Source organism: Cygnus olor, chromosome 11 (assembly GCF_009769625.2).
Source record: "Cygnus olor isolate bCygOlo1 chromosome 11, bCygOlo1.pri.v2, whole genome shotgun sequence".
Taxonomy (NCBI): Eukaryota; Metazoa; Chordata; class Aves; order Anseriformes; family Anatidae; genus Cygnus; species Cygnus olor.
In genome coordinates this window covers 13,385,689-13,403,510 of record NC_049179.1, presented here as the reverse complement: position 1 = coordinate 13,403,510, position 17,822 = coordinate 13,385,689, and the positions used below count along the sequence as shown (strand labels likewise).

Below are 17,822 nucleotides of genomic sequence, written 5' to 3'. Positions count from 1 at the left end.
CTCTTCATCGTGTTAAACATTTTAAACAGTCGTTGGAATGGAGTTGTACCTAAGATACTGAATTAGCTTACAGGAAATTTTACAGGAGTCAGTGCTAGGCGTTGTATTGTTTTAAATAAGACCCCATGCCAGACAGCACCATGTGAGCTTTCTTCTCCACGAGGGAAGAGCTGTCACAGATGGATTGTTGTCAATGGTGTTGTGTGATCTTACACTGAATATCTGGCTCTACAGCTTGCTGAGTTTCTTCTAATGAGTCTTCTCTGCCAAAAAATAAAAAAAAAATTAAAAAGTTGAGCAGCGACTCAGTTCTTTGGCTTGGCAGTCGCAAGCCATCTAACTTTTTATTGAAAAGGGGTGGTCTTTGCTATTTAGTTTTAGTTCCACAGATATTCCCTCATTGGTTTCTACTTTTCCTAAATATGGATGTCCTGTGGGTAGGAAAAAGCTGGGGCTGGGAGCAGAAAAAGGCAAAAAATCTCCCTGTTCTTTTTTTGTTGTTTGTACATGTTTTTAAGCAATTGGGGCTATCTGGGGAAAATAGGGCTTGGGTACTCCATTACAAAACTACTATGCACGTGAAGTGCGGTTTCAGGTGCAAGTTGTGCAACTTTCTCAGGGTTGCAGGGCTCCTGGGAGAAGACCTGCTCCATCTGGGTTAGAGGTGGGCATCATCATCTCGCCGTCACCCTGGCAGGTACGCAACCCACGGGAGGTAAACCAGCAGCGTGTCCCTGCTCTGACCACACCAGCCGGAGCCGTCTGCTGGGATTAGGCCACCCGCAGGGATGCAGCCGGTAAAAGGCGGCCCTGGTTTCACGGAAGGGTTTATCAAGCAGGAAGAGCCTGTTTCTCGCCAGGAACAGTTACCAGCTGCTGACTCACGCAAACCTCTGGCACTAATTAACCGCGGCGGCTGCCAGCAGGAGCAGGCAGAGGGGTGGGATGGAGACGGGGCTGCGATTGGTTTGGGGCCGAGGACAGAGGGTGGGATTTGGTGCTTCTGTGCTCCCCTTTGCGACATCTGGTGAGGTTCTTCATAGGTAGGAGCACAGCAGCCTGGCAGGTCGGGTCTCTGGTTCGTAAGCAGGGACTGCTGGCATTCAGCATGTCTTTCATCCAGGTAGATAAGGATTCAGATTTTCCTCTCCAAAATCTCCCTTATGGGGTTTTCTCCACTAAGGAGGAGGTGAGTAACAACATGCATTACACTGGGGCTGTTGTAATTGTTCGGAGCCTATGAGTAAGAGGAGAAATTCCCAGCGACCTGGGATAAGGAAAAACTTCACAGGCTGGGACATTGGTGCAGGCTTCCTGGTTTGAGAGCTGTAGCTGGCGTGTGGTCTTTTTGCTTAATGTGGTCATTTTTGTGACAACTTCCTTGAAATTGTGCAAAAGAAAGGGAAAGTGTTAATACTCCTGAAGAGTGTTTTGGCTAATACATCCTATAGTTTTTATGTGGTTTTGACTGTTGGTGTTTTGTTTGTTTGTTTTTGTAAAATCATTAAATCTGATCCTTTCACATCACTGTTTCTGCTTTTTTTGAACTCAATTCTCATTTTCTTTGTGACTGGATATAATTACACCTTCACCCTCAAGAAGCCACATTAAATATCTATTTCATCTGCCATTAACTCTGTAGCATCCAGTCCCGTTTGCACAATATGGACTGGCATAGGGGGAAAAATGAATTCTGTCCTGAAATAGCTGTATTTTCAAGTGGGTGCCTTGTTCTGTTTTCTTTTAAGAGCCTGCTCTTTGTCAATTTGGTAGAGCTGGGTGCAGAAGCATTAAGCAGGGCACAAAGTGTGTCATTTCCATCTCTGCAGCTGACCAGTTGTGGTTTATTGGGCATAAGCATTGCAGCAATGAGTTAAATGTGCTAAAGTCCATAACTGCTATGCCCAAAGGCTACATCTTGAGCCAGCTTCAGGCCTTATATTTTATCCGTCACATAAGAAAACATGGTTCAACCTTTTCCAAGGAAGGTGGCTCCTAGTTCCTGTGTGCTGAGCCCAGTTAAGCCGACTGCTGACCTCAGACCTGCAGACACCCAACCTGCCAGAGCCACTGAAATGTGCCCTGGAGAAGAGAGTGATTTCTGGGAAGGAAAAACTGGAGGACTGCTAACTGAAACGTTGTTATTATCTTCTGCTTGCTGCTGTCTCTGCTTATCAACACCAGTTCAAAAAAGAATCTAAACCCAAAGATTGTGTTTTCTGATCTGGTATTTTCCCAAGATAAAATGAGATGGTTCGTTTAATCTCTTCATAGATGCATGTGTTGTTATCTAACAAGTTTGGATTATTTTTTCCACCTTTTCCAGTGACTGTTTGCTGAAGAAAACATCTTTGCTAAGATCTTATTAAAAGGCAGAAATTATTTGGGAAAATAATGTTCTAAAGGTGGCACAATGTTCCAAGGATTTCAGGTTAAAGCAGTTGATGTAATTCCAGACTATCCCAGTTACAAATTAACCTGATGTGACCTTTAGAGTTTTCTGCAGGAATGTTTGCTGAATAAATACTTATTGTCACATTTGGAAACTTGCTTAGAAATTAAAGGCTAAAAAATAGGTTTAATAGCATGGATTTTCATCGATGATTTTCCCATTTTGTTATTCTACTTTTCATAATGACTGTGACCAGTTTGTCTCTACTTGCTTAAAGGCACGAATAATTGAAATTTTGTCTTTGAACGCAGCAGCGTTTCTATAATTTCCACCCAGCTGTGGCAGTCTGCGCTGCTCCGGCACTGGCACCACAGGCTCAGCACGTGCCCGGCGCGGGCCCTTCAAGGACAGCAACAAATGAACATGGTCTTTGTTTGTCTGCGTGCATCTGGCAGGCAAATGCATCCACGGCAATCCTCCCATATGCACAGGAAGCTCTTCCTACACCAGGATCTACACCAGGGTTTGCCTTCAAGTGGTGGACTGCTGGTGTGCTGTGAGGATGCTCCAGGCAGGGTAGCCTCCTTCGACCTTATGCAGGGATAACGTGGCTGAGCAAGTTGCATGGCAGTGGAGCACAGAGCACCTTCTCTCATCTCAGGTGGAGCTGGGGTGTAGAAACACCTATTTCTTTCTAAAAATACGCACACAGGGATGAGATCAATCCTGCCCACTGCGTGTCTATGCTGCTCCCCACCTGAAGGAGAAATAGCATCTTCCTACCTCGCAACCTATTTCAAATACGCGAACTCATTCTGAAACGTTTGCCATTAATGAGGAGTGGGCAAATACTTCTGGAGCAGGAAAAGAAACCTCTTTATTATCTTCTCCTTCCCCCAGAAGGCCAGGATGAGGGGAATGTGCTCTTTCACCCCTGCAAGTCGGCGAGGAGTCTGTGTTGATGCTCTGCCTCCAAGCCTTAATGTTTTTCATCAGCCAGCCTTTTCTGCTAGCTGTCAGTAGCAAATGGCTGTGACATTGAGCCCCCGTCCCTGAGGGATCCAGCTCCTGTGGTCACTGCATTCCCCCATGCCCTCTTTGGAGGATTTTTGGGTACAAGCATAAATTCTTCTCCCCACTCTCATCGCTTTGCAGCCTCGGCACAGGATTGGGGTAGCGATTGGAGACCAGATTTTGGATCTCAGCGTCATCAAGCATCTGTTCAATGGACCAGCTCTTGCCAAACACCAACATGTCTTTGATCAGGTATTTATCACAGAGTCTGTTTTTTGACTTTCTGCATGCATTTTAGATATATTCATGAGTTGTTAGCAATGAGCGATGAGATGTAGGCCATGAACTGTAAATGGCGGCTTTTACTCAGCACTGAAGCTCTGTTGGTCCAGTTTTAGCCTGGTGTAACTGTCAAATAGCAGCACGATGAAGCAATGCCACCAAGTTTCGGGTGACGTGGAGGGGTGAAAGAGAAACATCCAAAATTAGCAAAATATTTCAGACCACCTTAAGGCCTTCTCCATCAGATTGGTTAGTACAGCGCAGAGCAGCACTAGCAGCTTTCCTTTTGAAACTTCAGCTTTGAATCCAAAGCAGAAACAGGAATCCAAATTTCCCAGAGTCTGGTGCTGGGGGGCATGTCTCTGTGGCAGAGCCCAAATTTGGGGCAAATTTCCCCTCACAGGGAATGTGGGCCTGTGCCATCGGTTGTGTTCTGCTCTGAAGGAGAACCCATCGCTGTGGAGGTGGCCAGGGCAGCGGGGGGATTTGGGACCTGAAGGGTGTTTTTATGAAACGAGGCACAGTCTATTATCTGCCTCCCCACTCCTCTCTGTCACCCGCCAGCCCACCCTCAACGCCTTCATGGGGCTGGGCCCCACGGCCTGGAGGGAAGCCCGGGCCCTGCTGCGGACGCTGCTGTCAGCCGCCGAGCCAGCACTGCAGGACAACGTGGGCCTGCGGAAACGGTGAGCAAGCGCCAGGCCCGAGGTGGCCAGGTGCCATCTGAGGGGGACTTAACCCGGCGTTGGGGCCTGCTGAGAGCTTCCTGCTCCTCGTAATGCTGCTGGTTAATCCTCTCACCGCCCGCAGATCCGGGGCGTTAACCCCTGCTTGGGAACATGGACATTACGCCCTGGGGTGTGCCCAGATCTGCTGCAACCCTACGGAGGGATGAGCTGGGCTCTTGGGCTCTGGGGACACCTGGGGCTCCACACACGCTGTGGCAACCACGGCCTCCACTCAGGAGGTGGCCTTGAGGCCTCCAGTCCATGGCTCCCAGCAGAGCTCTGTCTGCCCAGGCTGCGGCTCTTCTGCCAGGGGGACGCCCCCTCCAGCTGCCCCCCAGAAGCCGTCTCGCTTCGCCAAACCCCAGCCTGTTGGGGCAAAGTGGCTTGAGACACGTGGCAGTGCGTTGGTGCGGGAGGGGAGGGCAGGGCAGGGGACTCCTCCCTGTCCTGCTAGGTGGCATGTGTGCCAGGGAGCTGTTGAAACTCTGCTTGCCACAGGGACCTTCCCTGCACACCCCCAGAGCCACAAAACACAGCCTCACCCCTTCCTCGCCAAGGAGGGCAGAGGACAGAGCATGTTTCTGCAAAACAGCCTGCTCCTGCATCCATTTCTCACCTCTCTTGCCCACCGTGATGGGTGCTGCTTCAGTTGTAACCCTCTCTGTAGCAGCAGCCTGTGCAGTCTAAATTTTCCTGCATACCCCATGCTTAGAAAGGAATCACTGCAAGGTTTGGCAAAGCAAATCAAAGGTGGAGCTGCTCGAGAGAAATACTCAGTCCCTTACGTGCTTGTAAACCAGTTCAGGGTGAGAGCCTCAACTTTTCCGAGAGCTGAAGTCTTTGTCTTTTATTTCAGAGCATTTGTACCTCAGGCTTCTGCTACTATGCACCTGCCAGCACACATCGGTAAGCATCCCAGAGCCGCCGGCCGCTCGGCACTGCCCTTTGCTCTTGCCCAGAGGAGCTGCTTTATGTCCAGATTGCTCAGACAGATCATAGCTGAGACAGGGAGTGGGCTTTGTAGGAGCCAGAAGTAGATTATTGTATGTAGTGAATGGTAGGTGCTGTCTGCAGCACAGGAATAGAAAAACCCAGGGAAGCTCAATAGCAGCCAGAAAATTCCTGGATTTTCACTAAATCAGGGTTGTCTGGTACCACAAAACTCTTGTCATCAGATTTGCATCACCAAAGGCCTTTGTGATTAGATCCAGGCAGGAAATACAAGTTCAATTTCAAACATTGACCCCATTTGTCATCAGAAAATAACCCAGATCTTGCAAAATTTTGCAAGCCAGATACTCAGGCACAGCCTCATAAACAAGCGTGAGTCCCTGCCACCAGGTCGTCACCCTGCATCCCAGCCCACATCAGGCCACAAACTGTTTTGGAGTGAGAAGCATCTTTGTGGTTTTGACAGAAATTTATATTTGAATCAAAACCAGCTTGACCAAAATCACTGGAGGGATGTGACCAGCCCAGGATCGCGTGAATTTGCCCATTCCCCTACCAAGCACTGCTTCACTAGCATTTTGGCTCCCACGGGGCGCAGCGGGGCTGTGGGACAGCCTGCCCTCTCCTGCAGGAACCGTGACACCTTCTGCAAAAAGTGCCAGGCTGAATAGGCCCGTGCTTCCCCAGCAGACAGCTCGGTGAGGAATTGCAGGCTCCTAGCCCCCATACACGCTGCTAGTGAGAGCACGACCCTGGCAATATCCCCTTGCCAACACCTTACAGCTGTGCGTTATTTAGCTTCCCGCAGCGCTTCTGTCCTTGTGCTCCAGTCCTGCTTGTTCTGAGAGCGAGCATTGCCTGTATCCCCTGCTGGGGCTGCGAGATAACACACCGAGGCTGCAAGATAATGCAACGAGGCTGCAAATTAACACACCGAGCCTGCAAACGAACGCCAGGCCGCCGAGCTGCTCGCAGCGGCGGCAGCAGAGGGCAGCAGCCGCCCGCCCCGCGCCAGCCCCTGGGTTGTCTTCGCCGCCGAGGGCTGGAAACCAAAAAACGAGCCGGTTTTGTCATCGTTTTCCAGGCGAACCACATTAATCGCCACTCTTTTGCTATTCATGATAGCCCCGTAGTAATAATGTGAAATGCTGAATGGTCCCGCTTCACTCTCTGCATCCCCTCCTGCTCTTCTCATCACACATCGTGCGCTTTAGCCCCTGCAGATGATGGGCTTTCCCACCATTGATCCACATTTTTTTTTTTTTCCACGCAGGAGATTACACGGACTTCTACTCGTCACGACAACACGCCACCAACGTCGGGATCATGTTCCGGGGGAAGGAGAATGCGCTGATGCCCAACTGGTGGGTCACACAGGTGGTTCTCTGGGGCACTTTGTTTTGTACGCTCCTCTGTAGGTATAATATACATTTTTAAAGGTCTGGGTATTTCAGCAAAATACTGATTTCACAGTGGACAAGAAACTGTGAACTTTGAGAGTGTGTCAAGAGCTCAAGAAGAGAACCAAAAGCCCCATTTCCCCAGCCTGTGCTGGTGCAGCAGCCGCACCAATAGCACACCTCTGGTTCAAGGGCAGATTTACCTAAGAAATTTTTTTGCCATATGACAAGAAAACGGGGTTTAAGCTCCAAGGAACTTAGGGGAGCAGTGGCACAGGAGAAGCACAGCTACATGGCTGCAGGACTGTGGTTTGTTCACATCTTTATTTCAGAGCACGGAAGGTGTAATTGTTCGTGCTCATCTGTGCAGAGCTCAGGCCTCAGACTTCAGACCCCGAGGTGCCTCTGCCCCCAGAAGCTGCTCTGGGTGGTGATGCTCCCCGAACTAACCCATGCTCCGTGATGCTCTTTCACAAGGCTGCACTTACCCGTGGGTTATCACGGCCGGGCATCTTCCGTCGTGGTGTCTGGGACGCCTATCCGGAGACCTGTGGGACAAATGAGACCTGACAATGGTGAGACCATGGCAAACTTTAAATGTGGCTTCTTACTCCTTATTTAACTTTTATTTTTCCTCCACATTGTACAGCAGTAGGGAGCAAGGGTTTGGGATGTCCAGGCTGGGGTCAGGGCAGAGAGCAAAGGAAAGCCCAGGGTTAAATCCATCTTATGTCTGCATGCCAGGCAGCACTGGCTGCTTTGTTTCTTCTGCATGATGCTTTCGTTGCCCTGTCAGCTTCCCTCTCATAAAGCACTCTTCCTTCTGCCCACAGATAAACCTCCAGTGTTCGGTGCTTGCAAGCGTCTGGATATTGAGTTAGAAATGGTAAGACAGGCTATTTGCCCTGCCGTTGTAATAGAGAAACATTAAAGACAGGAAAGAAAAGGTAAATTCAGCTGCTTCTGAAATGAATGTCTTGAAGTCCATTCATTCATTTCATCTGATAGGTCTGTGTAGCAGGCAACAAAGAGTTCTGTGGTGGAAATCTTCCCGTCTGATGGCCGGAGGATGTTTTAGCTCATTCGGTGCTTTGCTAATTGAGCTTTCAGGCTGGAAACAGCTTGTCTGGCCAGACCTGAGCAACCTGGAAGCATGCGGCATGTTCTTCATATCAGGCACCACCGCCTGCTATCTGGCCAGCAGTTGCCTTTGCCCTGCAGCCAGGATCCTTTAGTAGACATGGGGATTTTAGGAGCCCATACTGCCCGTGCCATGAATCCAGAGCAGAGGAAGCCGGGAATTGCTGCGAGTGCCATCCAAGCACCTCGCCCTGGATAGGAAGAGAAAACCTGTTCTGTGGATGTTGGAACAAAACATCTTTGGGAAGTGCATTTTGTGGCTTAGCCTGGTCCTAAAGGAGAGAGTTTTGTAGGATTGTTGTTTGTAATTTATACAATATATATCATCTGGATTGTGATTAGGGGAGACCATATTACTCCCATGTTTTGATGCAGTCATGCCCTTGTTTAATGGGTGGCTCTTGGCAACACAACGCTCCCAAGCGCTTCAAAGCTGCCAGCCTTAAGGAGGGGGTGAGAGAGGCAGTAGGCCACGTTCTTTGTCTAATTGTGTCTGGGAAATGATGCAGAATCACGTCCTGCCCAGCCTTGGTTGCTCACGCATGTAACCCTCTGTATGGTAAAGATTTCCGATTTCAGAAATTTAATCAACACTTTGCTTTTCAACTTCAGGCATTCTTTGTGGGACCTGGAAACAAGTATGGGGAGCCAATCCCTATCAGCAGAGCCCACGAGCACATCTTTGGGATGGTCCTTATGAACGACTGGAGTGGTAACCAGCACTGCAGGCATCTGCCTGGAGGGGGGGGGGGAATCACAGCATCGTGGGAAACCCTAGATATGGATAAAGGATGTATTTTAGTAACAGATTAGTGGGCTTGATACCACTGTGTGTGATTGAAAGGGATCAAAATGAAACACTACCTGCATTTCTCTAGCTCTTTCTAAACACATCTTTGATCAATCAGTAGAACCAGTGATTGCTGCCTAATGAAGATTTATTTACTTATGAAGGAGCTAATATCCATCTAGTTTCTTCTGAGCAGGGATGGAGCAGCCCTAACGATGGTGATTTCATCAGAGGATTGATTTCAGTGTCAGGATTAGGGAAGGGATTTGACAATCACAAATCCCTCTCTCTGTTCAGAGATTTAAGCAGACAAAAGCATTGTTATCGAGGTGAAATTAGCCCTACGACTGGCACGGACCCCTGGCTGGGTGTCAAAGCATTAACTAAACTGGGGAAGAAAATGTGGTTATCTGAGGATGGTCTGACTACTTTAATTATCGCTGCCTTTTCTTCCTAATCTAGCCTGTCTGGGAAATTTGGTTTGAGGGTCAGAAAGGGATGGATTTTAATCAGGGTTTGGGCACAATGGCTGGAAATGGGTGGTGATGACATTTCCAAGTCCATGCAGCTGGTTCTGTAGCTGTGCAGAGAGCTGTGTCTTCAACCAATGTGAAAGCTCACAACAATTACTGTGTTTAATGGCATTCCTTTCAATTTTCCCTTCCTAGCTCGCGACATCCAGAAATGGGAATACGTTCCTCTGGGCCCGTTCCTGAGCAAGAGCTTTGGCACAACCATCTCGCCTTGGGTTGTCACCATGGAAGCTCTCATGCCATTTGTGCTGCCCAACCCTGTCCAGGTTAGCAAGGGGGAGACTTGAACCTTTAAAGAGTTTACAAGCATGATCCTGCTTCCAAATACATGGAGAAACCTTGAGCTCTTTGAGTCAAACACTGATTGATGTCACTGGCATGGCCACATGGCACCCTGACTGCCATTCTGCCTACTCAAGCAGGGCAGAAAAATCATCTCCTTCAAAACATCTTGAAAATAAACTGATCAGAGAACTTCTTGGTAGTGCTTAGCATCCAAGAAGCAGTAGAGAGAGAGAGAGTGGACTCATTCCAGAACACTTTGTTCAAATGTTTCCAGTTGTCTGTGTTACGTAGGTGTTTAGTTAAAATGGAAAAAGATAATGAAGGTCTCACAGAGAATTTGCCATCTTCTCTGTGCAGGCAGAGAACAAAGTTGTGCCAGCACCATATTTGTTTTGGATTAACATCCATGCCATAGTGATGGAGAGGGATTTTGGAGCCCAAGTGCAAAGGAGGGAATCTGGATCTGTGGATATCGCATCAGCTCAGAAAGGTCTTTAAAAACATGTGCATGAGAGCAAGAAAAGCAATAATCTGAACAGTAATAGTGGTAAAGTAAATGGAGCGTGCAGCACAGACTGCATAAACAAAAAGTCACCGGGATGGCTCATGGAATTTTTCCTTTCTGCTTGTTTAGACTGACATGCCTTTTATATGTTATTAGGATCCCAAGCCACTTCCCTACCTTCAGGATGAAGAACCCTACACTTTCGACATCAATCTCTTTGTTGCCATTAAAGGTATGGCAAAGCTAAGCGAGTCATAAAGCTGAAATTGCCAATCAAGGACTGCAGGACCCACCGGGTACTTCAGACAATTTGCTCTTGGTTCTGCAGTGCTCCTTTTTGCCTCTGTCAGGGAAAGAAGGAAGCTCCTTGTGCTCCCCATTGGCCATGCAGCGATGCACCAAGGAGGGAATGCTGCCCACCCGGGGCTTGCAGATGATCAGCTCATGAGGAGGAGGGTACCTACGGGGGCTGCCTGCAGGGCATGGAAGGAGCAGCTGTCCACGACTGTCAGATTTAAGCCCAGCACAGCCCCCAGCTAATGGCCCTGCTGAGCAGGAGGTCTAGTTGCTGCTCCTGTAGTAGAGTAGAGAATAGGAAATGGGTAGCTTGATGTTACCCTGGTGCCAGCCACACGCTTGTTTTCTGTGAAATGCTGGCCTTCATAAGGGAATGGAAAATGTTATTGCTTCTTTGCTGCAAGGGATCGCAGTGATAAAAGAAGTCATCCATCTGTAAAATGAAAAGACTCTAGCATCAGTCATCCAACACAAACGAGTTGTTTTCCCGTTTCTTATTTTTTATTTTCCTCAGAAGAAGGAATGAGCACGCCAACTACTATATGCAGATCCAATTTCAAGGTAAGACCTCGGTCTCTTGCCTCTGCTGGAAATCTTGCTGATGCCATCAGCTCCAGTTTGGTGCCTGAGCACTGAACAAGGGAGCAGCTCCTCCTGCTGCTCGGCTTAGGATTCAGGCAAAGGCAATTGCCTCTTGCTGTGCCAAGGTGGAAGAGAGCCTCACAGTCACAGCTGATAATTTCCACATGGACACAGCTGCAAGCCTGGGGCTGTCCTGGATGCTGCATGGGCAGGGTGGTTGGTGGCTGTGGCAGTGTGGGCTGATGGGGACATGGTAAGCCAGGGGGCGTGTGGACCAGCTGCAGCACGACTCAGTCAATTTTGTATTTGCACGTGGTTCTGTGCATCTCTAGCAATTACCTTAATCAGTAAATCAGCAGTCAGCAAATCAACAATTAGGAGATTTTTCTGTGAACCTGCTGGGCCTGACCATGCATCCTGTTATAGCAATGCTGGCCTTAAAGAGAAAGAAAAGGAGAATTGACATCTAATTGAAAGAAGAGAGATTTCAAGGGATAAAATTACAAGTTAAAGTCTGAATTTTGTACGTACATAACAGCTCCTTGTCATCATTTAGAAAGCAATCAGCCAGGCCACAGTAACTATTGAAAATATAGCACCAAGTAGCTGTGGATGTTACTTTTAGGCTGCTGAAGGTTCCTCATTAAATAAGGGAATTTCTTCAGGGACAGTCTGTTCAGCATCATCCAGAGAATGCAATACCTCCTGCATAGGCATGCAAGAGGTTTGTCCTTCATTGCTTTAGCCTCCTCCTCCTCCTCCCTCCTGCAGCACATGTACTGGACGATGAAGCAGCAGCTGGCTCACCATTCGATCAACGGGTGCAACCTCAGGCCTGGCGACCTCCTGGCATCAGGAACCATCAGTGGGCCCGTGAGTGTTCAAATACCGATAGCCACGGTTACCTGGTCAGTAGTCCAAAACCGACTGAGCAGGGCTTTGGGTCAAAGTCCTGTTTGGATTGAGCAGCCATGAAAATGCCTGCAGTTCCTTTCTAGGCATTTTGTGCTAATGGTTTTGCAACCTCAAAATCACACTGAGAGATATTTTTAAATTGTTTGTTGTTGTTTTTAATCTCTCCTGTGTTCCTTTCCCTAAGAACTATATAACTCTAGATGCAAATTAATTTCTGTGTATAAACATCCACATAAGCCTATTTTTGCTTTATGACATGCAGCTTTTAAAATTATGATTATTTGTGAAGATAATATTAAAGGAGCATGGGCATAGCTTGTAGATTTTCTAATACTACATATATGAACCTAACTTCACAAGCTATTATTCTCCCTGTACAGACAGTTGTTGTAATATCTGAGTAAGGTATTGGCACTTGCTGAAACATCAAACATAAATGCTCTTCACACTGTCTGGAAGACAGCTTCAGGGAAGTGTTTTCCAGACAGGGTTGCCTGTACTTCCATTCTGAGCACTCCTGAAGTGCTTTCTGCTTCCTCTAACTCATTGCACTGCAGATTGACATTGAAGACGTACAAACCTTTGCCAGCTTTGCTCTTCTGAAGAACAAAATGTAAATAAAACTGTGAACCACGGCTACATGAAAGCACTGGATTTGCAGGAGTGCCCTATATTTGTTTCCCTTCTTTCTGTAGCAGGCTCAAACTTCTCTTAAAGGGTTTAGGACTATTTTAAACAGAGCAGATAAAGTCTGGAAGGCACGGCTGCTTACGGTGAGCAAGACATTAAAATGTGAAGGCAAAACAATAAGACAGTGTATCAATGAATCAAATTAACAGCAGAAGCCCATTCTTTATTTTTATGTATTTCTGAATCTACCTTCAGCAGCAAGTAGCTCAGCAGTGGGACAGGTGCTAAAGAGCTGTTTATTTGTTGATAACTTTTGCTGTAGGAACCTGAGAGCTTTGGCTCCATGCTGGAGCTGTCTTGGAATGGGACAAAAGAAATCCCCCTTGGCAGTGGACGGTCTCGTAAATTCCTGCAGGATGGAGATGAAATCATTTTAACAGGTAATGGCCAAGCTCCTGCTCTTACGCTGTACCTAAGAGATGTTTCCAGATGTTGATAGCAGTGGCACAAGCCCCTGACAAGGACACAGGCAGTGCCCTATGTGCCTGCCATGCAGGCGCAGCTGTTTCCATCCCACCTACCACCAGGTAAAAGGAGGCAGATACAAATTTCCCTGTAATAAATGCTTTCTGGGTTAGTTTATTTGTTTTGTTAAATGAGTGAAGGACCTTGCTATGCCTGTGTGTGAGTGCTAATGGGAGGTTGGGGTCGGTTTGCCTTTATGGGTTGAAATACCCTGGGCCTAGCATTATCTGATAAATTGTTGCCACCGTGGTCTGAGTTTACAAATCTTGACAAATCTTGAAAGAAGTCATTTTGCAAATAATATTTAATTGGTGACATATGCATACCCAATTAAATGGGTTGCAAATTCAATATGTGGGAAGTAGCATGAAGTCTGCTAGAACAGCTGACCAGGTCCCCTCGGAAAAGGGATGTGCTTGAGAACTCTTTCATACTCGGCCATGGTTTTAATTTTCATTTTGAGAAACCAAGGATTTTATGCATTAAAATCTATCATGGCCTTTCGTGATCCAGATCCCACTCCTACCTCTTTTTAATCCACAGTCCAGTGCAAGACAAATCTGTTTTTCCTTTCCTCTCATCTTGACAACCCCGTTATGGCTTTGAGGTGGCAAACAGTTGGCAAGAACAGTCATGTGAAACTTTTATTCAAACGTCTTGCTACGTCGCCTACTGAATTTTTAGAGAATATCTGGTGGGATTTTGTGCATCAGCAGCTCCCACCCTGAGGCCCAGTCGGTAACACGCCTGGCTCTGAAGTGACGAGAAAACATTTACAAATGTGATGTAGGATAGAGAAAATGTGAGTGACTAATGTCTATGCAGTAACTCGAAGGATGTGAAAGCGTGATGTAGTATGTGTTCACAGATCTTTGCCTACTTAATCCAGCCCACATGGTAATAAGAATAGATGGGATTTGTCAATAGAGGCATTGCCATATGCCTGCATCTCCTAGTGCTGGTGTTTGCAAAAGCATGGGCTACTTCGTTTTCTTTCTGCACTACAAGGCATTTACTTCACACCCCTTAGTATCTTCATTTAAACTTTTTAACTCCCCAAGCAGTGATCCAGATGCCAACACTAAGCCTCACAGCAGGATGCAATTGGCAAAATAAGATTGTGGCATGTGCTGCAAGCTATGATGGCCTGATCTAGTTAATGCAGGTAAAATCAAAGGTCCTTTACCTAGCTGTATTTCTACCACAGAGGTGTTTAATTGGAGAAAACCCAACATGGTAAAGCACAAGCACATCTAAGCAAAACATAAGCCTGAAGTTATGCAGGACACATGTTGGAGCAGCGTTCATGGCAATGCTGAAATGGATGAAGTGACAAAATCCAGCAGCACGCACGTAGGTGCACACCACACAGTCCGCAGCACCTCCCCTCTGAGATATTCAGCATGAGGAAGAAGAGGGTTTGCACACAGTAATGGCCACAGGGCCTGCCCATCTGTTTATATATAAGCTACATATATATGCTGGTTGAATGGCTGGGGTTTTGTTTGTTTGTTTGTTTGTTTTAGGGTGAAACATCAGAGTTATGTTGTGCTAAAACTTTCGGAAGAGCACTGCCCCACTGTCCTAGCTCTTTGCCAGGGCTTGGCTGGCTCTGATCACCCTCAGCTGAGGCAGGAGGTGATAGGAACTAGGAACACTGCAAACCAGCTTGGGGTAAATGACTGCCAGACACATGCTGTATTTAGCTTTTAGAAACAGTCAAAACGCACAAAACTTTCCCACACAACTCCTTGCTGGAAAACAGCTTTTTTTGTGCTGTGGTTATCACTCACCATGTATCTGAGTGGTGGTTATGGGCTATTCTTGGCCAAGACTTTCAGGAATTTTGCCAAAGCAGTCTAAAAATTCTCGTTCTTTCAGAAACATTTTTAACAAAAAGCAAGGACCTTTCTGTGGAGAAAAATAAGTATGGCTGCATTCCAGTCTGCCAGCAATGGCTGTGTGAGCTGTCCCAGCGGGGCCACAGCCCCAGTGCCTCCTGTCTGGCAGCCCCCATATGAGGTTTGAGTTTCTGTGAGGTGCTGCCAGCTTTGCATAGCAAGGTGCTGAGACAGCTGGAGACTGAAATGTACTGGAGGGAGATGGAGACAGAGGTACCAAGGAGTCCCTGGTACCTCTGACATACTTCAGCACACAAACAAGCCTTTGTATATTCATGCTGCAGTGTGTAGACGTCTGACGCTGCTGTCCGTTGCCCTCTAGAGGTGCAGGTCTCTCTCAAGTAACTATGCCACCAACCCTAAATTAGGGTACAGTTAGGTGTATGAATGTCCCTTTGGAGTTCCATGCTGACATCCTGATCTGCAATGAGCACCTTGCGGTTTGGGAGCTGCTGGCACATGGTGTCCAGCCGAGGGACAATGGGACTAGACTGTAACCCATGCTGACCTTCATGCCCAGAACAAGAATCCTGAATGTCTTTTGGTATGATGACATTGCTGCTAACCTGGGTGAAGGCACCGCTGCCCCAGGAGGACGGTCTCACATCAAGCTGCCTGCTGTGCTGTTTCAAACCAGCTGCAGCTTGTGGTGATGGGGGCACCACGCTATTCACGAGAGCCATGTGCTGCTGGGACTGCCTGCTGGGACAGCTTGGGACGTGCCCCTGTTTAGTGATGTATGGCAGATCCAGCACCTTAGAGCACCCCTGAGGCAGGGCTGCTGCTATTGCATCCTCTCCCCAGGCAGCACCACTAGCTCTTGCCAAGTGCCCAGCCCATAACTCCTAGTCTCCCATTTCAACTTTGTGTTTTTGCTCACTTTCATCTCTTCTCCCCTCTTGGGAACCATTTCAGTGCCCTACCGCACAAAATGAGAGAAATACTCTGTTCCAAAAAGTACATCTTGGGGAGGGAGCCCTGTTAGCGGTGTCTCTCTGAGGGCGTGCAGCAGCTGGCTGCACAAACCTCGCCGCAGCTCCTTGGCACGCTGCTCCGGCCAACACTGCCGGCAGCACAGAGCTGGCTTTGTGAAATGTGCCGCTCCTTGGTGCTGCTCTAAATCACAGTTGACAGCAGGGATAACTAAACTGGACTGAAATAATAAGCCAGTGCTCAAAGGAAAGCTGGCAATGGAGCCTGATGAGAAAAATGGAAAGTGAGCTGAGCCTCAAAGCAAGCATCTTACTCCGGTAATGTTGAGGATTGAGGATGGCCCAGCAGATACTGGAAGGATGTCTGCAGGCTGGCTGTTATACAGGTACTTACAGACACTGCTGTCCTCGGGAAAACTTCATCTCTGCCTGGCCGTGACAGCAGCGCCGGTGGGCTGGCGCTGGCAGGGTCTGTCCTGCTGCAGCCTGAGCCCACCCCATCCTCCTCTTCCTCCCCTGATTCCCCTGCGGGTGGGGATCGAGGGTTGAGCTCTGTTGTTTTCACATCCCTCCCAGCTTCTCAAAGGCAGCTGGCTTTTATCACAGGCGGGGAAGATGATGTATTCCATTATTTTAGGAAACCCATCTCTAACTATGAAATCAGCACAGCATATGCCACTTGTGTCCTTCCTTTGATCAGCCATTGCTAGCACAGAGCTGCAGTAGGTCTCCTCAGCTGCTTCTTCCCAAAATAGTCTTCCCAGATGGGCTGGGAGCCCCTTGCTGTGTCCGCTCCCCTCCTTCCCCTGCAGCTGTGCTGTGGATGCTCGGTTGGCCCGTGGCAGCAAGGGCTGCAGTGGCACCTGTGTCACCGTGTCACCTCTCCCATAGGTCTGCGCCCTCCTGCAGAGGGACATGTCATCACAGACCGGTAGCTTCAGCAGCAGCCAGCTCACTTGTGGCGTCTGTCTGCACAACAGAGGATAATCGGATATTTTGTGTTAGTTGCTGAGTTTCTCGTGGAACTATGCTGCTTTATTTAGGTCCTGTCGTTTGGGGGCTTTTAATGACTCTCCCTCCGGTTCTAAGCACCCTGATGTCCCATGAGTAGTCCCAATGCTGCAGAGAGAGAACCCAGGTTTATTTTAGTAATTTCAAGGCTAAGTCAGCCACAAATCAGCTTAGTTTGATGATGCTGCAGGTTGGGTTTGAAAACAAGAATATTGCACATCTTGTTTGTTCTTTGATCATATTCACTGAACTTGTATATTGCTGTGTTTCACTTTTTTTTTTTTTTTTTTTTAAACAGTCCTGGCCTATTTGAACTTTTTTCCACCATTGCATTTCTGAAAGTTTTTATTTATCAGTCAAACTATAAGAATGCTGTACTCTTAACCTCAAATATCCACCTGAGGATACTTCTACTCATTTTTGGTCTCTTTGTATCTTTATATACTTTAATTCTTGGTAAAACCCTGCTGTCCTCACACCACAACCTGTCCCTTCTTTTCCGGCACCAGGTTACTGCCAGGGCAGCGGCTACCGCGTGGGGTTCGGCCAGTGCTCAGGAAAAATCCTTCCAGCCATGTCAGGTCCGTGATGACTGCTGTAAGGTGGTGTCCGAGGAGGAAGAGAAGAAGGAGGAGAAGGAGGACCAACCCCCCCCCCCCCGCCTCTAATAGACATGCGACTTTACTCAGATTTATTATTTTTATATGAGCGATTGGAATCTTACTGTTTTTAATTATCAATAAATATCTTCAAGATGAATGTGGCTCTGTGGTGTGGTAAGAAAAAGTTTTCAATGCTAGCTTAATGTTCTTGGAATGAGAATAGGGTGATTTAAAGAGAAAGTGAGATTTTTATCTCTTCTGTATTAATATTTTTATCGCAGCTATAAAAAGGTCTTCAAATAAACTTAAATATTCAGAGCACTGGGTTGATGATACCAGCAGAGATCGAATGCTGACTTCTGGTTTCTCCTGTGTTCATCTTCTGATGAAGGTGAGTTTCAGATGGA

At 47.5% G+C, this 17,822-nt stretch overlaps 1 protein-coding gene across 1 annotated transcript; it reads left to right on the top strand.

Annotated features, from left to right (window-relative positions):
• The first annotated feature begins 261 nt into the window (after positions 1 to 261).
• On the top strand, positions 262 to 17,619 carry FAH (fumarylacetoacetate hydrolase). Its single transcript, XM_040569475.1, has 14 exons — positions 262 to 1,189; positions 3,548 to 3,658; positions 4,253 to 4,374; positions 5,273 to 5,322; positions 6,641 to 6,731; positions 7,245 to 7,342; positions 7,601 to 7,653; positions 8,520 to 8,619; positions 9,366 to 9,496; positions 10,177 to 10,252; positions 10,832 to 10,878; positions 11,671 to 11,772; positions 12,767 to 12,884; positions 17,323 to 17,619. The coding sequence occupies exons 1-14, from the start codon at positions 1,109 to 1,111 to the stop codon at positions 17,400 to 17,402; spliced, it is 1,260 nt and encodes a 419-aa protein (XP_040425409.1). The 5' UTR covers positions 262 to 1,108; the 3' UTR covers positions 17,403 to 17,619.
• Positions 17,620 to 17,822: the final 203 nt, after the last annotated feature.